The following is a 24,385-nucleotide window of genomic DNA, read 5'->3' as shown; positions in this document are numbered from 1 at the left end:
AGCGATGAACTTCAGATAAACTAAAGCTTAAGAGAGAAAAAAGTAACTAAATCAGGTTGTTCGCACTCACCGTCTTCCCTGCATTCTTCTGGCGGCTTTGCTTTCTTTGCGAGCCGAGGATCGAGCCATGATGTCGTTTTGGTGTTGTGACTGGAGAAGAAGAAAGAGGCAGATGTAGACGATGGCAACGGAAGGAGGAACGGTGCAAACCGAGGTCAGCGAGACGCAGACAGAGGAGATAAGAGAAAGAGCGGAGCGCAGAGTAACGGTGATGACCTGTGTTTGTACGTGTGCAGAGACGCTGCGAAACAAGGGGATTTCTAAGGTAAACTAAACAGTCATTAATCCGGTAATTAGCCCTCAGACACTAATTAGGAAGGGTGTGATGAGAGGGCAAAACTTTTGTGTGTGGTGTGTGTGTGTATATATTTATGTGTGTGTGTATCCTGTCTGATTAGGAGCACTGGAGTTTCATCAATTATTCAACACAAGGTCAGAGCTATAAAGTTTTCACACAGCCATACATAAACCATGAATTTAAAGTAACTGCACTTTGCAAAGTACTTTACATTGAATGTGCTTTAAGCTTTTATTTATTTATTTATTTTATAAGTAAAGCCCTGTAACAGTTACAGTTACATTGTATGCTTAGAATGGTATAGATGTCACACAAAAAATTAAATCTCCTCATTTAATAAGAAGATATTGCTTACTCTATGAAGTAAACTTCCCCCTTCTCAGTGTAGGCCATCTCCCAGTTATCAGGCAGGGGACCCAGCTCTTCCTCATCTGCATCTAGAACTTTGGTTGGGGACTTGCAGGGAGATTTTGGGGCCTCCTCTCCTTCGGTTGGAGGCTCAGCAGATGCTGGGGCCTGGATTGACGCTTCAACAGCAACCTCCCCAGAGGCATCTGTGCTCTTGTCCTCATGTTCACTGGACTCTGTGGACCACAGACACACACACAGAGTTATTCTCACACACCGTGTACACACATGCAGACCTGAATGCACATTACACATGCCAAGCATGAGTCAGAGCCAAGCCACTGCAGAGCTATGAAGCCCCAGGAGAGGAGGGGGAGGGCGGTGGTGGGGATGGAGTCTGAGGACAATGAGAACGAGGAAAAAAACAACAACATAGAAATGTCAGAAATTGAAAAACAGGGTAAGACAGAGACTTGAGGGGTCAAAGTACTGAGTCAGAAATAAGGGACGATTTTTAGAGTGACAAGAAAAGCTGGTGGCAACTAAGGCAGTCGATAAGAAGCACAGGATCGAGGTGAGAAATACAAAATCTAAAGTATTCCTGTTGTAACTTTGTGAAGGTGCAACGAAAATGCTAAAATATTAGAAGGTCAAATTATTAAAATATCTGACTATATCACCTTCACAGTTCAAGAAGAATCAATGGTGTTTCACAATCCTCTGTCACGGTTCTGGATCTTGTGTCTGTTAAATATCTTCAGTTTATTTCTTTGTGTATGGTTAACATTTTCACCTCTCTATCTTTCTGCGTAGTCTGTTTATACTTTAGCTCATTTCTCATGATTTCATTCCCCGAGTTTGTGTTCCTGCCCTTCGGTTACTTCCTGTTTTATTTTATTAATCTTTGTTTCTTGTGGTTTCTATTTAGTTTTACATCCCTTGTCTCATTTTCTCACTTAAGTTCAGCTGACCTCGCAGGTGTTTCCTGTTTGCTCACATCACCTTGTGTATTTATCGACTCAATTTGTCTCATCTCTTTGACGCATCCTCCCTCGTTCCTATTGGTTGTGTGGTCCTCAGCACTGTTTCCACCCAGTTTTTGGATTCCTTCTTCTTTGACAGCCTTTATTTTGTAATTTGTTGGAGTTTAGGATTAATTTCCTGTCTCCCAAGTCATGTATTTGGGCCCAAATCAGCCATATATGACACTGTCTGCTAAAGTCTTGTTTAATCTGTCACGTGCACTTGGTCTTTGGTTAATTTTTTTTCAGTATGTATACTAGACAGGAAAGCAAACTTATTCAAGTAGAAACAGTAAGCAGGTTGTAGTACGAGCTTAATAAGTACTGTGTATATACAATAACAACAAAGTCTACAAAGAGAGACAGGGAAGCAGAGAGGGCAGGAGGGACAGGACCACAGAGATAAACAATTTGGAGGTAGGATGGACGAGGGTGGCAGGGGAAGAGAGAAAAGTCACGGTATTAATAGAAGCAAGGACAAAGGCCAGGAGCGTGATGACAGAAGGAGAGACAAAGAAACTTGAGGAAAGAGAGATTGGAGCTGATGCCAAAAATGGGACTGTGGACAGTGATAATGGTGGGCACACAGAGGTGCCCTTGTGCATACATGTTGTGTAACATAAGGTTATTGAGAACCTGAGAGTTTTGGTTCATGCAGTGTTGGAATAACTGATGGAGGTACATTTTTTTTCCTTTTTTAAAAAATATACATATATATACACTATTTACTTATTATCATTTATTTATTAATTTTAGTATTTTGTTATTTTATTTTTATTCTGTCCTTACTTTGGTCAGCACTTGTTGTTTAAAGCGCTATATAAATAAAGTTGGCTTGGCTATTGCAGCCATGAGTCTGGACTCAGAGGGAAAAGACACTCTTAATTTTCCACTTAAGGGACAATACAGGTTATGCATCACCTGCTGTGACAACTGGCCTTTGTCAGTGGTTTGACTCAAATATACCAGTAGGACGGCAACAAATAACCCGGGGGACAGTCCAGGCCTTCAAACTCTATTTTCTCCTCACCGAAATATGAGTACATAAAGTCTTTGTGGCCAGGGCACTTGTGAAACAGAATGTAATTTTGGCTGTGAGTAAAAGAGAAATGTGGCATGCATCAACAGGAAATTCATATTTTTCTTACTCATCCTACAGTACCTGGTGTGATGGCCACCCCGTTGCCATTGACAACTGGGCTCTCCTCTTCCTCCTCCTCAGGCGGCTCCAGACTGGCGCGCTGCTCCATGTTGCTGACTGACTGGTTCCTCTTTCTCTTGCCCTGGGCGCTTGGCCGGGCTCCGGGCAGCAGGGCCTCACTCACATTCAGAGGAGGGGCTGCCGGGGACGGCTCGGCTGGAGGTTTCGGTGTGCCGTAGAAGTTATCTGAGGGCAGAGAGGCAGCGTTTGTGTTAGAGGCCACATGCACAATCAAAGTGGGATCCCAGGTGATGTAACACACCGTCTGGGAGGCGGAGTGAAGGTCCACAGCTCGCAGACAGCTGTGGCGTTGAACAGATGACTGCCTTTCAAAATGAAAGATTCATCTGTCTGAACAGTGCCGCAGAAATAACTTAGGCCATGTTTTTGCCTGGTAACAAATCAGTTCTATTAAGTCTAATCAATTTACCCACTGGCTGGTGTTTCAGCGAGGAACAAGCATATGCAGTTCCATTTAATAGAGGCCTTCTGATAGACGTTAGTCTGAAAACATGACTGGAGTCAGAACACAGGCTTTTTAATCACAGAGAACATAACAAGGATCCCAAAACAATAACCCAGGGAAAAAAAACAACAAGCTGTCTATTTTCTAACTCCCTCAATTTCCCATTCCATTCCACAAAAACACCGGCTTAGAAAGAAAATTGGACACCACAAAATGACTAAACAAACAACAACAACACTAAGACGACAGGAAATAATGCCCCACACATAGAAGTCAGTGTCATCAATGTCCTTATCATTTAACTTGCAAAATTATTTTCTGCTCTATGATGACATTTCTTTACTATTGGCGGCGTTTCCTAACTCTGACATATCTCCTGAAAAGGAGGCACCCCTGGCATCGTCCACTAAATTTATCATCCAATCATTGTCGCGCCCTTTTTCATCGCTCAAAGGCAGAGGAAACGCCCTACAGACTTGTAAAACGTCACATTTTATACAGGAGAAAAACTGCGAGAGAGGTTCATCCTAAACTGTCACTTTGTTTTGTGACCCGACTACACAATCTTTCACAGCGTGCACCTCCTTTTCCATTCAGAACTGGCCTAATTCTTTGTCGCACAGATTCAAAGTAGATTTTGGTCCACATTGACGTGATGGCGTCGACAGCTGCTGCAGATTTGTCTGAGATCAGGTGAGTGTGGAGGCCACGAGAGTACAGTGCACTCTATGTCGTGTTCAAGAAACCAGTTTGAGATGAAATGAGCTTTGTGATCAGGTGTGTTATCCAGCTAGAAGACTAGCACACTGTGGTCATAGATGGGTGCACATGATCAGCAACAATACTCGGGTAGGTGGTGGTGTTTAAACAGTGCTCATTTCTGACCTTGCCATTTAAAATTTCAGCAGAAATCAAGAAAAGGCTTTTGGTTAAGCCAAAGAGATGTGGCACCAACAACCATGCCACACTCAGCAGTTTGTCTAAACCACATCTGCAAGCCTAAATGCATTCAGTTGTTGCCATGTTGTCTGATTAGATATTTGTGTTAACGAGCACTTGAAAGTGGCTGATGAGTTTATTTCCAGGGCTTAGACTTCCTAGTCTGTCTCAGCCTTTTTTCTTTTTTTACTTTCTTTGTTACTCTGTGTAACCTCAACACACAACCCCTATGAAAGATTTATACAGAACAGCAGCAGCAAGTTAGCAGAAGCATTTAATTACCTTTCATTGAATAAAAGCAGACAAACCTAGACACAGATATTCTTCTGCAAGGAGAAACCTGGATTTGGTTTCAAAAGATAGATCCATTTTCAGGCACAGCATCCTACGGTTAAATTACACGTCTGCATTGCTTCTGTACTAGATTACTTGACTCACTAGTTTGCTGGCTCCTAAAGCCCAAACCAGCTGTTTGTTCTCACTAATTAAGCTGATTCTTCCTGAGCTACAACTGTAATGTTGGACAGAAATGTGGAAGTATGTTTGGAGAATCATTATCAGAGTGTAAGTGGGAGGAATAACAGATTAGTTAAAGTTGGGCTGGGTTTCAATAATAGTCACCGGCATCTGCAGCAGCAGGCTGGCACTTAATGAATCGGGGGGAGATTTTAGTTTCTCCTCAAATGTAGATATAAGTAAGTCCTCTGGGATAGATCATGTCCTTTTATATGATAAAAGAAATCTTGTACTTTTTCTAATTAAACCTCTAAATGATTAAAATTACATAAAAGAAAAGCAACTAAAGAACAGCTCTAAAGAACTGGAGCTTTTTATTTTATAATAATATACGACACTGCAAGTATATTTTATGGTTAAAAAGTCAGAATTAGGCAACGTGAAAGAATCCAGGTTGTCTAAACTTTGATTTATAAGCTGAGCAAATTTGTTCAGCATGGCTTTTTATGACTTTTGTGGATCTAGTTTGCCTCCATCTGCCCAGACAGTCAGCTGACTGTTTGGACTGACATGGCTAACTACATAAAAACTAATCACAGATGAGCGCCAGTCTACCGAGCATAAACCAAAGAACGGGAGAAGGAGGCAGCAATAAAGGACAACACGAGCAGCAGGAGGAGCACAGGCATTACAGCCACCACTTCCTCCACAATCTGTGAAAAATATAAATCTGCGCCCGCTGGCACATGTAGACAAAGACACAAGTATAAAGCCCCATAGGCAGCAAGCACCCACCTGTGAAAGGTTAAAGAAGAGATCCTTGAAAGAACTTAAGGCATTCTGGGGTAAGTTTAGGCCAGAGTTCCCTCCTCATGCCCCACGTTAGTTTTAAAATAAACTCTTCCCTTGATCTTGAATGCTTGAGACGCCTGAAGGCATCGTGGTTTTTGTACAGTTCAATATCCACCTTCAGCTGTGACTCATCTCACATGATCACATACGTAAGCTCCTATGTGCACCAATTCTTGCATTCACATGTACACCCACATGGAATACAGTGTCCAGACTCCGCGTCTGATTTTAGTCTCCTTCACTGCCTGCATTTAATTTTTTTTCTCTTAAAGGCACTGAGTTTGTTTTTGTTGTCTGCTTTTTTTAAAGTCTTCGTTTCTCTCTCTACACAAAGAGAAGACAATTGCACATGAAAAGCACAGAATTAAGAAAGCTGTCCTTTTACATAGTGTAAACAATGAAAGGAAAAACAATCGGAGCAGCTACACAACAACAATGACAACAAAATAATTTGACAAAATATATCCAATGGGGTTTTTGAATTGTTCTCCACATTTAGGAAGCTTTGGCTTTGTAAAAGGGGACCATGTCACACGCGGTAACCCTGGAAAGTGAAGCAGCCAGTGCTGCTTTTTAGCTGTGGTTAGAAACTGGGACAGGAGCTATCTGAATCTAAATCTCACAGTCTACTGCATTCTTCTATCTCAGGTGTTAGAAGACTTTATCATGCTTTAGTAACCTTAAACTGCATGGTGGTCAGTTCAGAGATGTGCTTTGGAAAACCAGACCATTTCAGTGTGTAACGCTAACAAACTTCACAGGTGAGTGCATCTCCAAGGAAACAGTGAACGCGTATGCTGCTGTCAAAACACCCAGACTCACTGCTATCCTTGCTTTAATTTATAAGACAGAAATGAAGCCCATCTCTCAGTTATGCAATTTAGGCTTTTTTTCACATTGTGAAAAACAGTAATTTGAGTTAATGAAATTATAAATTATTCCATAATCAAATTACACCGATATATTACCCGGCATACATCCCGTCTCTGATTCTTCCGTCTCCACTCTCTTATTTTATTATGCATTACAAAATGAGTTGCAGCCACCCAGAAAGAGACAGTTCCCCCCAGTGGGTATAACTAAGCTCGGTGTCAAGGGAAATGTACGCTGCAGACACACACTTGTGACATGAACATGAAGACAAGAACACACATATAACCATACATGCACCCATATCCCCTACATTCACACACACACACACAATTTGTGTGCATGTGTTCAGTTGCACACACAGAGGAGAAAAATAAAACTGCTTCTGGGCAAATGAACCAGCAAATCCCCCATCTGTAGACATATCCCTGACAGTGTAGCAAAGCAGAGATGCACAGACTTGACATGACTTGGAAATGGCTTTCGTCCAGCTCACGCACACACATACACACAAACTGTTGAACAACCACAGGAGGAAACTATGATACTGAATAAAATCAGTGCACAAGACTCATTTTGTTTATTTGAACATCACCTGACGCCTCGAATTAATCAAATAAATATACACATGTTGTTGAGCAGTGTATGTATATACATAAACATTTTAAAAATAGAAAACTGGTACTACCGAAACATACGTTCCCATTTTTCCTCCCCGTGCACCTGTACCTGTCCTGCAGATGAAGCCTATTTTGTGCACAGCAGCATTCCCAGAGCTCACCTTCATAGGTTCCACTCTCTAGCAGGGCTCCACTTTGCTCCAATTCCATAAAACGCTCCACACTCACAAAGTTGTAGTCCACCCCTGGCACCTCCCCCTCCTTAGGTTGCCTGGTGGTACCTGCAGAGACAGAGAGAGAGAGGGCGAGGAGGAAGAGGAGGGGAGAGGAGGGAGGGAGAGGTCATTAGAACCAAATGGGGCACTTGAGAAGAAAAGGCAGGAAGGCAGAGAAAGCGCTCAGAAAAAGGGCTGGATGGGAAAAGACGGCAGATTTGAGGCTACAAAGTGTACGAGAGGAAGTGGGAGGGGAAGGGAAATGGAACAGAAGTGGGTGACTGAGGAGTCATCACTTGTGATAGCCAAATCCATTCACACAATTGTGTGTGTGAGTGACAGTGAGAGACAGCAAGAGAAGAGCAGGGAGAGCAAAACACCAACAGCAAACCACCATTATTCAGTTCCTACGAGCCAATCCAATGCTTCTTTAGTAATGAGTGAATCAATATGACAGTTTTAGGAAGCATAACTCAAACCTCCTTACACAGCACACAATACAGCGCCGATTGGATTATTGTAGAAACAGCAGGAATGCAGACGCACCACATTACCATGCAGCAATTAGAGCCTTCCTGCATCAGTGCTCTGGAGATCTCCATCAGCGCGGCGGCGTCGAGGCTCGGCTCTGTGATGGCAGCAATGGGAGTTTTGAGTTTAATGAGGTGCTGTGTTTGTGTCTCTGCCAAGTGGACTTACAGTTCGGGCTCAGTAAAGTATGCTGCCGTTGAAGCCTGCTCTCTATCGATCACGCCTGAAAACAATCATTGGTATGGAGCGGACAGGGAGACCGCTCTGAGCTGTTCCCAGGACTCGGGTCCACAGTGTAACAGCTAAGTCGGATTGATCTGGCTGTGTGGGTTACCAGAAAGTGTACGATTTGTGCCACGTCCAAGTCTACAGGTCTGAAAAGCAAGTTTTGGGAAAGCTAAAATTGGGTACATGTCCTCAGGTATGAACAGAGGGTATAAAATGCTTACAGGCATCACAGCAGAAGTGTGAGCTGTGGGAGATTAAAACAGCAGGTAGATGAGGTGCTGTGGGCTCATACACGACACACTCATGCATGCAGAGAGAGAGGGGTGGCTGCAGCATCCTCTAACTCTCCCCTTAATCATTAGATGTCTATTGATCGTCTGTCACTGCTTTATTCCTGTACTGCATCCACTGAACATTCTCAGCTGTATTTACTTCACTACTGGGAGCAAAAGATGGCAGCCTGGCAACACCTAATGAGTGAGGAAGCAACACCAAGAACATCAGACATCGGCAGACATCTATTAAACTTTAAAACATGGCCACACTGCGCACAGACTGTGGTGTCTTTTTTGTACTTTTCTCTCTCTGTGTGCGTCTAAATGTGTGAATTATACTGTGTACTTGCGTTTTTGACTGTGAATGTTAGCAAAGTGCCCAGTGTGCCCATAATAATCCCATCTCCAAGCTGATCACAGCTCAGTCGGACACCGTGGGTCCACAACCCCACTGGAATGAGAGTGCAGTGTGCATCGCTGTGAGTATGCATCACCCTTCCCATCACTTGATGGACTCAGATCAATATTGAATTAGTTGACAATGATGTGAAGGGCAATAAGACTTATAAAGAGCTCTAAGATCCATAAAATAAACATTCAGTTAATTTGTTTACTTAACTTACAAAAATTGAGTTTTTCTGCATAATTAAGCTTGAACAGAAATGTAAACTTTGGCAGAGGCTTTGCTATTGAACAATACACAATTTAAGCTTTTTTTCCTGAAAAATAGATCATGTCTGCTCATAAATATTAATGAACTAGCACCATTCTGCTAGCAGTAACAATAAAACTGAGCACATGTCCAATTTCTTGGTTGTACTTAATAGGAAAAATGTCAATAATATACATGTATATATAATCCTTGTTATCTTCAACCACAGTTAAGCTATACTTACATAGAAAAAAAAAGAAATAAAAGCAGAGGTCCAAATATGCTCATTCTTGGCAAATGTGCATATTTGCTTCTGTATTTCTGCATTTGGGAAAGGGAAAATCTGCCTCGGCTATTATATTATATATATTCCACCAACTTCAGAAGTATTGATGGGAATTTATGGGAATTTATTTCAGGCTGTAGTTTTTATGTTTTCATACTGGATTGCATTATTTCATATGGTATAATAAAAATCTTCCCCACCTCCATTGGCTGACTCATCTCTGACTCAGTCTGTACAAACATTTATCATCATAATCTCCACAAACATGACGTATTTTTGAGGGTTTTTTTTTTACAAGATTGCATCATAGTGTCAGGTGACCATTTTAGATACAATTTCAAAAACACAAACACCCCCTAAACGCAGCCTCACATGCGCCTGCGAAAATGGTCTTCAATGCCACTTGAACTACACTCAGTAGTTACACTTAAAGGAATAACGCAGATGATATTAACACCAATGTCAACAATGCCATAGGCACACAGACGCAGATTACCAGAGAGGCTGTCTTTAGCGTTAATGTGGTTACTCCTTTAAAAAAAATATTTTATATACTAAAGCAAACTGAAAAGAAGACGTGCAAGAGGTCTACAAAATAATGACTCAATAGTGATTCTTGGCTTGACTGAGGACACAAATCCCAGTCTCCTGAGCGAAAATCATGTGTCTGATGTATTTATCTACCGCAATCCTCTCCACTTACACTCTTTCTACCACCTCATGTCCCCTGAAGATAAACCTCTTTCACTACAGGTACCTTCAGCTGTTGAGGCATGTAGCCATGGACTGATGTCAAAATGATGTGCAACCATGCATACACCAGAGTGTTTATATTTTTTCGTGGAGCCGAGTTTAAACAGTCAAATAGCTGCAGTACGCTTGGGTGCAAAGACACGCTTTAAAAGAACAATTACAAAGAAGAAGAAGAAGAAGAAGAAGAAGAAAAAGGAGGACCACCACGGCATGTGCAGTGCGACGCTGAATATCCCCAGCTGGCCAGGTGGTGCTGGTCGCCTTCCACGGAGTACAGCTATTGATCTGTAAGATCAGATTGAAATTATTCTTCTGCCCACACCAGAGTAGGCAGAGCCTGCTGGCATACTGATGACCTGCTGATAGCCTTCTCCCACAGCTTCCTTCAGTGGACACACCAACTGAGCTGAGAGAGGCAGAGTGGGAGAGAGGGAGGGAGTACGTCTTGTTGGATCTGAGCTGGAAATATTGATCGAGTATCTGGGTTTGAGATAGGCCGACTTTTCCTCGTTTCTCCTTTATCCTTACACATTTCTGCTCAGAGTGAATTACCCATTTTCCTGTGCTCTTCCTCCTTCTTCCCAGTAAATACCTATGAAGTTTTTATTACAAATAACATCGTTTCCAGAAAAATCCAAGCATTGTTCCTTCTGCCTCTGTTACCATATTTCCCCTGTCTTCATCTTCACTTAACCTTACCAACTTTAGTTTTCGTATCTGGGAAAACTTTAAAAATGAAGGCAGAAACAATTTAATCCGTAACTGTCTGTGTAGGTTCTCATTCATCCAGGACATGGTAACCTAAGGAGCATGTAAAGAAAAGCAACCAGTCTCTTTTCTTTCCCTGAAATTCCTTCAGTTTGGTTTTGGCAATTTTCTCTTCATATTTTTTCATGTGAAGACACAAAGACCTAAACAATGCTTTAAATATTTACCGCTTGAAATCTTTTCTATCATATTTCCAGTTAGTAAGGGCTGTCTCTGCCTGTGCAGCTACCCTTGGAAAAACCCGGAAACTATTCTAATGATCATCAAACTACATCTTTACTGATATCCACACACGGGTGTCAAACGTTGTCATTAAGAGTGCAGAGGGGTCATCAAATGTCATCTTTATGGGGGAAAGAGTTAATAAATGATGCAACTGCACAGGTGCTCAAATTAAAACAAAAAATAGCAGCAGACTCCACGAAGTGGAGGCAGTGATGCTCTCACACAGCCAAATACACTGCTGCGGTTGACTATTGATTGGGTTTCATGCTTTTGGCTAATAAAAGGTTAAAATCGGCTGTGAGCCAAAAATGGTCTTTGCATCACAATCAGCCAGTGTATCCAACCCTCTCAGAGGTGACGCTGCAGGAACACAAGCACCACCGAGATTTATGGCTTAAATGACTTAAATCCACAATAAAACAGAAAACCTTGGAGCTGCCACTCTGGGAGGGAAAGACACTGTCTGCCTCAAACCCTGACAGCGAAGAACTACAGAATATTTTCTGTGGATGTGTGTGGGGGGAGAGAACAGAGAGAGACGATGTAGAAACACAACAAGGAAAGTCCATTTAGAGCAAAAGCTAAAATAGATGATATACTGAAATAACTCAGCTGGGTGTGAGATTATAAGAGGACAAAGACCTTTGCTAAATTATAGAGTGGAGGGAAGAGTGGCAAGCAGAGAAACACAGAGAGAGGCAGCAACAGAGAAGGAGACCGAGAGAGGGGGGTAAAAGGCTGATTGGTTAACCTCGCAGTGCATCCACAGCAGCTTGCAAGTGTGTTTGAGAATGTGAACTGTGTTCATTCGCATATTTATATAATTAGACAGGAAGTCACCAAGAGGGAGAAGCAGAGTGGTGGAGATTCAGGGCTAAAAATAGACTATCGATGAACTGATTAACATAATAAAGGTTGGGGAAAGGCAGGCAAACGATACGGTCTCTGCGCGAGAATGTGTGGGAGCAAGGAGGTGTGTGTGGAGTGGGGGTGTCAAGCGAGTCTCTCTTATTAATAGTTAATACTGTAATCTATAGACACACAGCACGGGATGTCATTATTTTCTCCAGAGTTCTTATACTCATTATCCTCCACTGTAATTTTAATAAATTTGTGGTTATAATGCAAAGAACATTTATATGATAATAGGACTGAGCAGCAAACCCAGACTAGTAAAGCTGGATGTGCATAGTTCCACAGAATCATCTCTGTGTGCATACAGTCAGGCTCATAAGTATTTGGACTGTAAATTTTGCCTCTACACACCAGCACAGTGGATTTTAAATAAAGCTATCAAGATGTGATTAAAGTGCAGACTTTCAGCTTTAATTCAAGGGGTTTTTACAAAAGCACTGCATTAACCGTTTTGGAATTTAAATAATTTTTATACACGGCCCCTTTTTACAGAGGAAAAAAAGTAATTAGGCAATTGGCTGACAAGCAGTTTCATGGCCAGGTGAGGCCAGTTTCCTCATTAAAATTAAGCCGAGAACATCTGGACTGTATTACACAGTATGACGTCCAAAGAGATGTTGGTGTGACTGAAGGAAGCCATCATTAGGCTGGAAACGAAAACAAAGCAGAGATACAGCAAAAACTTTAGGAGTGTTGGAATCAACGATTTGGTATATTCTTAAAAAGAGAGAACACACCAATGAGCTCAGCAGCACCAAATGGTCCGAGGGACCACAGAGACAAAGTATAGGGTGACAGACTGTTTTCCCCAGCTAAGAAAAACCCTTTACAACATCCAATCAAGTCAAGACGAGGTCAGCGTGCCATTTTAAAAAGTCTTTGGACAGATGAAACCAGGCATAACTTCTACCAGAATGATGGAGAAGAGAAAAGTATGGAGAAGGAAAGAAACACATTATCACATTAAAGGTCAAACATGTTGGAGGCAATGTCATGACATGGGCACGTATGGATGCAGGTGCAAACGTTTCACTTGTGTTTATCGATGATGCGGCTGCTGACAGAAGTAACAGGATGAAAGTGAAGCGCACGGCACCGTATCATCTGCTAAGATTCAGCCAAACGCTGCAAAACGGAATCCCAAGACAAAGAAACCGGCCTAGTCAGTCACCTGATGTTAACACAGCAGAGCGTGCTTTTATCGTTATCGAAGACAAAGCTGTAGTAAAGGCCTAGCAGAGCATCTCAGAGGAAATGAAACAGCATTCGGTGGTTTCTAGACTTCATTTGTCTTTGCCTGCAAAAGATTTTCATCCAAGTATTAAAAACAATCCTTATGTGTAAAATTATGACAAAATTATTTTGTCCAAATAACTTGAAGCATCTGAAAACAGGAGTGCGTCAATATAAATGTGGAAAAAAACAGAAATACTAAACAGTTAATTTAATATTTCTTTTAAAAAAGCTGAAGAGCTGAACGTCTGTACTTCAGCCACGTCTTGATTGTTTAATTTAAAATCCACAGTTGTGCTGTACTAAAGCGCAGCTGTTTGTCTCACAGACCTCATATTCGTTTCTGAGCTGAGTGAATTTGTTACATAGACTGAATTAACACCAAATCTAACTGTAACTAAAAATACTCCCTGAAAAGGTGAATAGCTGTGACACTCTTTCACGATAATCCTCTAGTGGGCTAAACGAGGAGGTTTATACGTGCATGTACAGAAGTGATAGCACACTAAATGTAGGTCCATTCTCACCTTATTATGCTGCACATCTTTTCAACTGAATTAGCACGTGGTGCTTTCTGCTTATCTGTTTAACCCTGCTACATCCTTTGGTGGGTATATATTAATATAATATTCAAAATTCTGTATGCTAAAAAAAACTACATCTATTAGAAGGTGAGGTCAGAAGACACAATCTTGTTACAGTGTAATCAAAAAATAGAGAGACAATGCACTGTCCTCAAAACCCTGAACCCGTTTACCCACAGTCGTTTCTAGCAGAGAGCAAGCAGAGCACCACAACAGACTGTCTCAGTTACACATCCATCCGTCCATCCATCCATCCTTTCTCCTGATTCTTGTTCCAATTTACCTCGTCGCTCTTCGTTCCACTATAGCTGATCTCTGTCCCCATTACTCCCTCCCTGTCTTTTTTAATCCGCTCCTCTTTCCCTTGATTATTCTCCACTCCTCTCGTCTCTTCTTCAGGCTCTGTCTAACACTTTGGTCTTCTCTTTCATTCACTCTCCTCCTTCCTTCTTCTTCTTCCCAGTTGACAGATGTGAAGTGTGACAGCAGGGCTATAGAAGAAGTATGATCGAGCACACACACACACACACACACACACATCCTTATTTACACTACAAAGCCTGGGCTACAGATGCAGCGACACAACATGGCAACACTCTGACAGGAGCGTATGCTCTCACGACAACACATCAGTACTTGGCAACACAGACTCACCATGGTAACAAGCAGCAATATCTACACGAGCTGTTCATAAATAATATTTATGTCAGGTATGACACACCGCTTTGCATGTGGAGCCGTTTTACTAGTCACAGTGTCAGAGGTCTTCAGTTTGATCCTTTTCTGCTCTGCACCGCTGCAGGTGTGTGCTCGTTGCCAACTCTTACTTCATCAATCAATTACTTTTGCAGCATGGCTACCCAGAGCTCACACCTGGTTACCTCGGAGTAATTTACCTGTTGTTTGAGCAGACAGGTTTTACTCTGAAGGGAACTGCAGGCTGGGAGGACTAGGAGACTTGGATGTCATGTCTCAGTGTAAATCTCTCTCAGGGCAGAAGGATGCTCTGCTCCACATTTCAGTCTAGCTGCAATCAGCAGTGAGACAGCAAGAGAGACAGGTGTGAGACTCACTGCTCATTCTGCTACAGACAAACCAAATTTAAGGTGGACTTTCTAAGCTTTTCCTTATTTCCTGTCACATATATACTGTTGCAGTGGAGAAAGCTTCAAATAATGAGGGCTGTGCATTTATACATGATCCCTGTGATCCAGAAGCTCCAGCTTCACACAGCTCCAAACGCTCAGTTTCAAACAGATTCTGCTCCATTCTTGGCTCTTAAAAAGAGAGGATCTCCATAATATGGACATCTCACTTCACATTTAAGGCTGTATAAAGGTTAAAACAAGCAGAATTATTGAGCTTTGGGTGTGCAGTAGGTGGATCTGTTGTTAGGCTGGCTGTTTATCCTTGATTTTTCCTTATTTCCTTACCGAAGACATTGGGAGAAACGAAAAGACATTTCAAACCACCACAAAACAGGAATGGCACAGTGGTGTGGTGGTTAGCACTGTTGCCTCACAGCAAGAAGCTACTGGGTTGAAACCCCACCTGGGGTCCTTCATTGTCTTTGTGAATTCTGACTTCCTCCCAAAGGTTAATTGGTGATTATAAAAGTGACCGTGCAGTAGGTGTGAATATGAGTGCGAACAGACTGGTGACCTGTGCGAGGTGTACCCTGCTTCTCAGCCTGTGACAGCAAGGATAGGTTACAGGCCCAGGAAAACAGGGGAAATGGATAGACTGAGAAAACTGTTATAAGTTATATTGTTCCAGACTTCTGGGATACCAAGAACCTGGGAGTGATCTTTTGACAAGGCTCACTTTTTATGAACAAATATTGCTGTCAAAGCTAACTTAGTTCAGCTTTGGTACTTGTGAAGTTGAAGCCATTTCTCTTCCTTAGAGACTTTGAAAAGGTTAGAGATGCTTTCATTTCGTCTCAGCTTGACTATTGTAATAGATTTTTTTCATTCAGGTGTCAGCCTGTCTTTCTTTGTCGACCGCAGCTGCTCGGGTCCACAGTCTCCTACATCAACTCCCAATCAGTTTAAGATTTGATATTGTTTTTTTAAGTCATTACACGGGATAGTGGCCCCATATCTCTTTCCACTAGATCTCCGAGGTCTGCTAAGCAGATGCTCTGAGTTGCTCTGAGGTGCAGAACCAACATCTGGATATCAGACTTTTACTGTATTTGCTCCTAAATAACAGAAAAAAAATTGCTTTTCACGTCTGGATTTCTCCAGATATTTTTAAAACTCCCAGAAAAACTATTTATTTTGGAGCTTTTAAACCTGACATTTGTTTTCTTACTTGTATTCTTTTAATATTTTTTATGTTATTATTATCTGATTCTCTCAGCTGTACAGCAGATTGAAGAAGACAGATGTTGACCAAACACAGTGATAAATTGGCTTGACGTATTCTAAATTACACTGACTTGCTCATGAAGCTGCATCAGTCATGTCGACCCGTTTGGTGCTGGAAAGTGATTAACAGTAATTCTTTAAAATGGTGAACTATTCCGTTACCTGGCAGTTTCAGGAAGGTTGCATCATTACTGATGTCGAGCAGCGTATTAAATAAATCGTTTATCAATAAAAAATTAATCCTGTCTCTTGCACCAAGTACTGAAAATGTCAAAGAGCCTTAACAGCATCTTTAATCAAACGATGGGACGTTAGCTGGTTAACTGACTTATTCCAGTTTTTTTTTTTTTATGTGATTATTTATCTGTACGTGTTGACTTTTTAACATTTGGATGCACAAATTATAAACTCGCCGCGTCACTTGGAGACTGTGTTGCTCATTTTTTATATGATTGACTATTTTGCATTTTTTCTTATGAAGATTTTTTTTTATTGTTAACGGCACATAAAAACAAATGCTCTAAAACCAGCTAATGTCTGCCATTTTTGCAGCCTTGACTTATCAACCATCTGAATAATTAGTGCAGTTATTCGCTAATGTATTGGAAAAAATGTCAGTGTGTTCATGCTGCAAATAATCATTCACATGTACACACATGTAGAGTTATCAAAATAATATTTTATGCGTGTTCTTTCCCTTTTAAAGCAGTCCGGGTTAAATGTCATTTCTGAGTAGATTAGATAATTTTCTATCTAATTTTTTTTCCTATTGGAGGAAAGTGTCTTTGCAATCAGAATAATGCCAGAGACGTTATAGGAGGGAAACACCAACGATTCGATTGTCTTGTCCCTGGTCTCACAAGCAAATGCTGCACTGACAGCTGCCGGCGGTGCAGGACCACGGCAGTTTTAACTGCTTGTTGGCAGACATGTCTACTTACTCTACTCACTGCTGTGCAGCAAAGACGTAACAGCATCAATAAGAAGAACATTTTCAGAGACCTTTCATTGTATATAGTAATACTTGCAAAGATATTAAAGCTTGTTTTTTTTTTAAACAATATTTGATTGTTTAATGTGGCTATTGCTCAGTGGTCACCGTCGCTTATCTTATTCAGCATTGGGTGGGAGTGGCTGGAGCCTTTCCTGGCTGTGATAGGGCGAGAGGTTGGATACACCCCAGACAGGCCACCAGTCTCTTGCAGGGCTAGCACAGAGAGACAGCCACCCATTCACACTCACATTAACGGCCAGTTCAGAGTCACCAATAACCTTAACAGATAAGCAGGCAGAAGATAAACTCCACGCAGAAAAAAAGCCACAGCAGGTTCAAACTCCATATCTTTGGATTGCTCGCGTGTGTTCATTTAGAAGGGGTTTTAAAATAAGATCCTGGAGACTATGCCATGGGGCAAAACTTTCCTATTAAAGGGATCTGGTAATGTACTGAACACAAATATGCTCTTATATTGACACCAAACAAATAAGTTAAACTCAAATCAGCTCTAATCTCAGCAACTCTCTGCATACCACCAAAACACACCTTAAAGTATTTTTCTATGTGTTTTTTTTTTTCCTTCAGCTTGACATATTTTCTATGTTTGGACATAAAAATGAAATGAGATTCTGTGTGTTTTTAGCTTGTCATTAAAACCCAAGACTATCACAATGCATCTGTCAGTTACTCCATCAGAAAGAGCAGCTGACTGAGACAAAATATGGTTTTCTAGGGAATTCAAAATTCCTCCGTAAACTAAAGCAGGCAGTCAATCCCTTCTTTAAATGATACCTGGCAGTGTGCATTCAGATTAAACACTGCAGCAGGTGTGGAGCTCCTTCCATAAGTCTGTCTGTCAGATCCAGAGGCTGCTGCAAAGACAACTGCTTGCTAGATGTATCAGCGTCTGGCGGAGTCGGTGTCTGCGTGACATTGAGAAATTACCCTTGCACCGAGGAATTTCCTGCTGTGATGGAAATCAACCGCGACAGGCTGAAAAGCACCTTTATTAGTCTGCGGATCTGAATGACGAAGGATGAAAGCGGGGGGTAGCATAATCCTCACACAGAGGCGGTGTGTGGTATACTCACTGGCCACTTTGTTAGGTACACCTGTTCAACTGTGTGTTAATAGGAATATGTAATCGGCTAATCACATGGCAGCAAATCAGGCAGACATGATCAAGATGATCTGCTGAAGTTCAAACTGAGCATCAGAATGACACTTATGACAACCAAGGTATGCAGAAGAGCATCTCTGAACACACATCCTACCTCGTGCAAATGGGCTACAGCAGCAGGAGATCACGCCGGGTGTCACTCGTGTTAACTAAGACAAAGGAAACTGCACAATCTCACCAAAACTGAACAACAGAAAAGAAAATTGTTTATTCTCAATTTCTGCTGTGACATTTTGATGTTAGGGTCAGAATTAGCTATCAGTTAGCTATATAGGGTGCTGGTGGTGCAATGGTGTGGAGTATATCTTGTTGGTGCACTTAACTTAGCATCGTTTTAATGCCACCGCCTACCTGAACTGTTGCTGACCACATCCCTTCTGATGCCTGCACCCAGCAGGAAAAGGCACCGTGTCACAAAATTCAGGCCATCTGATTTCTCTAGCATGACAATGAGCTCATTGTACTCAAATGGCTTCCACAGTCAACAGATCCCAATCCATTAGAGCACCTTTGGGATTTGGTAGAACAAGAGATTCACATGATGGATGAGCAGCCAACAAATCTGCAGGAACTGCGTGATCCTGTCATGTAAATATGGACTAAAGGAGGAAAGTTTCAAACACCTTGCTGACTCAGTGCCTCAAAGAATTAAACTCTCAAAGCAAATGTACCAGCAAGATGCACCTAATAAAGTGGCCAGTGAGTATGCTTATGGCCAAAAGTAAAGGTTAACCAGTGTAAAACACGTGAACTCACTGAGGTGTAAGTGTGCGATGACCATCACAGAATGAACAGAGCTTATCACGCACATCTTTAAACTACTACAGAGAGAAAGCAACAGTGGTGGAGTGGAGACGGGAACATAAATATAAAACGCTTCCAAAAAAAACAAAGAAACAAACCAACAAACAGGAAAACTCATTTTGTGATTAGCTGCTGAGTGAGAGGATCACACTGAGGAGAGGAAAAAAGGAGGTAAGACGACACCTGTCCAGAGCTTAACATGGAAAACACTTTGCAAACATAACCAATTCATTAATCATCTTCAATATTTACCATTTTCATTTCATAAAATTCATATCGTTCACATGCAGTTCCTTTCATCTGTGGAACAACATTAATCCAGTGTGCCAATCACACTGCAGGGAGCACAGAACCACATCAAAGCATGTCAGCCAGCTCTTTAACAAGAGCAAGCCAGCAGGCAAATCACCCCTTTAAGGAGCGAGTCCCTGAGGGATGATGTATTCTCCCCCCCTTTCTCTCTCTCTCACATATGCACACACACACACACACACACACACACACACACACACACACACACGCACACACACACACACACACATATATATATAAAGAGTCAAAAAACACACAAAACCTTAACAGAGAATGGCATGTAAAACTCCCATGATTTGTTTATTAAACCAGCCTATTAAATCTCAAGACACAAACAGAATAATCAATGTAACTGTGTACAAAGAAACCCCACAAATGCACACTCACGCATAAGTACAGTACGTTTTGTGCACATATGAGCAAATCATTCTCCCGCAGATCGACACACGAGAAATTAATTTTATCTTTATCACTTCGCTGAACTTTGCCATTATCATCATGACAAACATCCTGAAATAACTGTCATCACTCCTCTTCCTCCCCCTCTGCCTCATCATCAGCCGCAGTGCTAAATTAGAACTGAGGCCCATTCACATTCATATTTGTAAATATGAGTGTAATTTAATCAGCAATCTATAAGCAGGATTTAACTCTTGGTAAGTAAAACGAATGCGTTCCAACCGCAAACCTCTTCGTGATTAAATTTTAGAACAAATTTCTGGATGCAGAAATCACCGATTTCTCTTCAGTCGTTCAAATTAAACGAGGGAAATAAAAAAAATCAAAAATCAAACGCAGATGGAAGTGGGAGAATTTGGTAGATAACGGCAGCGACATCTCCCCTTCCCGAGCAACTCGTTTCAGATGAATGGACTGAGTGTTCATTTAGAGGTGCAGAATTTGTTCCTGTGTATTTATAGGTGCTGTTCATCTGACTGCACATTATCAACAGGATAATGAATTCAAATCCAACTTCGACACATCGCCACATTGGAAAGCATGCTGTCTGAGCCAAAAGGTTGCGGAAGTGTGAGTGTACCAATGACTGTGAGGAAAGCAGAGAAAACTACAATATGAGGCTTCAGCTGGTAGACGCACACTGTCCAGTCGTACACACACTGGTGACCGATTTTAATTTTTAACCATCCTTGTAAGTGTTGCCAAGCTTTTCTGAGGCTCTTCTTAGCACTAAAGCACTCTAGCTTTCTTCAGTGCCTTCACTGCAAATACACTCAGTAGTGTGCAAACAGTTAAAAAGGAGGAAAAGTAAAATGAAGGACAGGGCTGGAGCTACGTAACACAAAATGAGAGCAGTAGTTTTAAACAGCTTTTCTTAAAACAGCTGTATTTAACTACAGCACTGTGCAAAAGTCTTGATTCACTCCCTAATTGCTTATATATATATATATTTTGCTTCCAAGAGGTCAGATGCGTTTGTAATTATTTTTTAACATGGTCTTGAGGAATAGCTTTCCAGGCTTTATGAAGGTTTTCCCAAAGATTTTCTTTCGGGCGCCTCAGGAGGTGGAGCGGCTGTCTACTGATCGAAAGGTCAGTGGTTCGCTTCACGGATCCTCCTGTCAACATGTTGAAGAAATCTTGGGCAAGATACTGAACCCTGATTCGCCCCCATCGTGGTGTCACTGCATGTGTGGAGAAGACCAGGTATAGAAAAAGTGCTTTTATGAATGTGTGTGCTATTTGGTAAATGGAGGTTGTGTTAAAAATGCTTTAAGTGCTCATTTAGAGTTCCTATTTAACTAATTTTAGCCATTGGCCCGGCGACCGTAACATTTGTGCTAGGGACAAAGCATATATATGAAAACATATCTTACCATGGTGTGCACTTTGTCCTCCTAAAATCTGAGGAAACTACAGCCGGTGGGCAGTGTCTTCATGTCTTTAAGAAATGAAGACACCTTCAGTTCATTCACTGAAGACTCATTAGAAATGCTCTCACTGGAAAAGTGGAGGCCAAAGAAACAGGGAGCAAATGCTGAGACTTTCTAAATTAAACAAAAACTGGACCAAAAATCTGTTACAACAGGTCTTATGGGGTCATTAATTTACACTTAAAAATTTGGGGTCAAACTGTCACCAAAATGAGAAGGAAGGTCACGAGGGAGCGTCCACCATATCATGACAACGATCCCATACCTGGATAGAAAACACATTCCCAGAACCTGGACCTTAACATTATTAAAGCAGCATCCTTAACAGACAACTGGAGAAATATTCCTACTTAATGAAATTACAAAAATCTTGTCTAAGAGAGTTTATAAGAGGCTTTGAGGGAGAATAAAGATGGTCATATCAAATACTGACTTTTAAGCTGCTTGCTTTAAATGCTGTATTTCCATGTTGTTTCTTAAAATGTTTAAATCACTGCACCCATTTCCAATCCTCCCAGCAAAATCTAAAGAAATGAGCGGTGGCTCTTTTGCACACTACTGCATTTTTATTTCATGTGCTATATCACTTCCTGCGTACTATGACCAAACACTGAATGGTGTGCATTACCACGAGTGTGTATTAAGATCTGCTGCACGCATTAGGGTGAGAAAGTGTCTTTCATCTTCCACAAATTTCCCACATCACCGTGATCATTATCAGACATCCGTCACCCCTATCACCATCACCATCTGAAGCATCTTGGCCCCGTTCAGCTCAACATCTTTATCTGCTCCTCCTCTGCAGTCTGAGGAGGATTCCCTGTCGGAAGCTGCAGGGGAGCATGTGTCCAGAACAGTGGATGTAAAGTGACAGAAGCTGCATGTATTTATAGGCTATCTGAGTAGAGGAATGTGCTGCTCACTGTTCAAGCTATTTATAGAGCCTTTTACTGATGCCTCTGAGTAGAGTGGAGGAAAGGAGATGGTTCTCCCGGGTATTACTTACGAGGCTCCCTCATATCTCCCTCTACCCTCATTCCTTGCACGTCCGACCTTCTCCCCACATCTCTACCCTCCATCCTCTTAACATCCACTTGCATCAACTCTTGTTTCTCACTTTCCATCTTCTGCCACTGCCTTCTCCCCTCCCCTCTCTCCCCTGCTGATCTCCTCCTCTTTACCTCCTCTTCTCCCCATTTTCCATCTTCTCGCAGAGCCTCTTTGCTCGTGTCCACATCCATCACCTTCACCCCCCCTCGCTCCCTCAATTTACTGTACCCACACCTCTCTCCTTCCTCTCCTCTTGTATTTTCCCAATTTTTTACTCCTTTAGAAAATTTTCCCCGTCTTACGCTCTCACCTGCAGTTGTATCAAAGAGGCACTCACATTGCTAATATGCAGAGAGCAAAACCATTTTAAACTCTTCTCTAAATTCCTAACAGCAGGCGCTCTGACAAGAGCTCAGGCTCTGAAGTGGTCAACGTAGCCCTGCAAAATCAAATAAAATAGCGCTGGAAATTTTCAAAAGCTCAAAAGGCTTGAGAAGTTAGACTGTCAAACAGCAGCAATCTCATCAAATGGTTCAACCTGAAATGTGGGATACCTCTCTCAAGTTTTACTACCTTCACGTCCAAAAATCTCCTTTTCTGCCAATATTGTTTCTACTGCCTGACACTTTTACCAGTTACTGTGTCACTTAAAATCTTGTTTACTCTTATTTTTTTAATCTTTCTCAGTCTTCAGTGACTGTTATCGCCTGTCCTAGTAACAAATATGCACATGTCCTTGAAGTGCTCGTCCTGCTACCATTCGTGTGCCTGTTGAAGCGTGAACGCATGTGCAAAATAAACCTGAAATAAGTAAAAATCCACAAGCAAACAAAGCAAGACTCACAGACACACACACACAATAGGCTGCAGGCCACAATACAGCATCTGTATACGGTTATTAATGACCGAGAGTAAACGAGTATGTTCATTTCATTATTTTTGCTGAAAGAATGGACAATCCTTGAGCTGAATGATGTAACAGGATGCAGTAGTCGATGTCAGCATGTGAGTCTTCTAGCTGTATGAACACGCGCACGCAAACACACACGCACACACAGACAGACACACCTCCTCCCACATCTTTGACAGCGTGTTGTGATGCAGAGTGGCGTCTGCTCGTCAAGCTGACAGACCGGCACTGACAGCGTGGTCAGAGCGCTGCAGACAAGGGAGAAAAAACACTGATTTTATAACGCTCCAAACCACAACAACAAACAGCCCACAGGGCACGAGCAGTGCAGCACTCAGGACCATCAACCTTGTTTTTGGCCCTTCTGATGGTGTGTCACTGACGGTTGAGCAACGCCTGCTTATGCGAGTCTCAGACTGCCAGGAAATCGTGCGTTGACTATACACTGATCAGCCACACTAATACCACCTTTCAAATATTTTGTAGGTCTCCTTGAACAGCTCTGAGGCATGAACTCCAAAAAAACCCTCTGAGGTTTATGACATAAGCAGCAGGTCATTTAAGTCCTGCGCAGGTGAAGAGAGGGGCCTCAAGGCCAGGTCAACAGAAGGTTGAACGCATTCCAGAAATTACAGCAGGGATTTGAGGAGCACAGCAGTGTGGCTTTATCCTGTTGAAAGAGATGGCCGCTGCCATCAGGAAAAAAACTAAACAAAACAAAAAATGTTTACCTAGGTACAAAAGCTTCCACATGAATGACAGGACCCAAGATTACCCAGCAAATTGCTACCTAGAGCATCAAACTGTCTCTGCCAGCTTGTCCTCAAACACATCATCAGACCATCAGAACACCTTCCTTAACTGCTCTGCTGTCCGGTTCTGATCACAACTTGGAAAGATGGGAATAAGCACACAGCTCCCTCTAAATTTTGTGTTCCCCTATTTTAAAAAAAAGAGAGATATAGTGGAGAAAATATGCCTTAATTCGATAAGATAGTAAAAAGTAAGGGGTGAGAGGGGGTGAATGTCACGCAGCAAATGACCTGAGGCGAACCGAGGCTGCTGCAGTAA

General features: G+C 41.9%; 1 protein-coding gene across 3 annotated transcripts in view; it reads right to left on the bottom strand.

The window, feature by feature from the left end:
• Positions 1 to 24,385, bottom strand: part of magi2b (membrane associated guanylate kinase, WW and PDZ domain containing 2b) — an 88,277-nt gene that overhangs the window by 36,200 nt on the left and 27,692 nt on the right. For all 3 annotated transcript variants that reach the window (XM_006789510.2, XM_006789511.2, XM_035907110.2), the window contains exons 3-6: positions 7,294 to 7,413; positions 2,891 to 3,115; positions 714 to 942; positions 71 to 150 (exon numbers count right to left, since the gene is read on the bottom strand). In XM_006789510.2, the coding sequence (XP_006789573.2) occupies positions 71 to 150; positions 714 to 942; positions 2,891 to 3,115; positions 7,294 to 7,413 (654 nt within the window). The remainder of the gene's footprint in view (positions 1 to 70; positions 151 to 713; positions 943 to 2,890; positions 3,116 to 7,293; positions 7,414 to 24,385) is intronic.

The sequence above is a fragment of the Neolamprologus brichardi genome, chromosome 7 (assembly GCF_056152115.1).
Source record: "Neolamprologus brichardi isolate AB-2024 chromosome 7, ASM5615211v1, whole genome shotgun sequence".
Taxonomy (NCBI): Eukaryota; Metazoa; Chordata; class Actinopteri; order Cichliformes; family Cichlidae; genus Neolamprologus; species Neolamprologus brichardi.
Note: the sequence above shows the minus strand (reverse complement) of the source record. Positions and strands in the feature narration are given on the sequence as shown.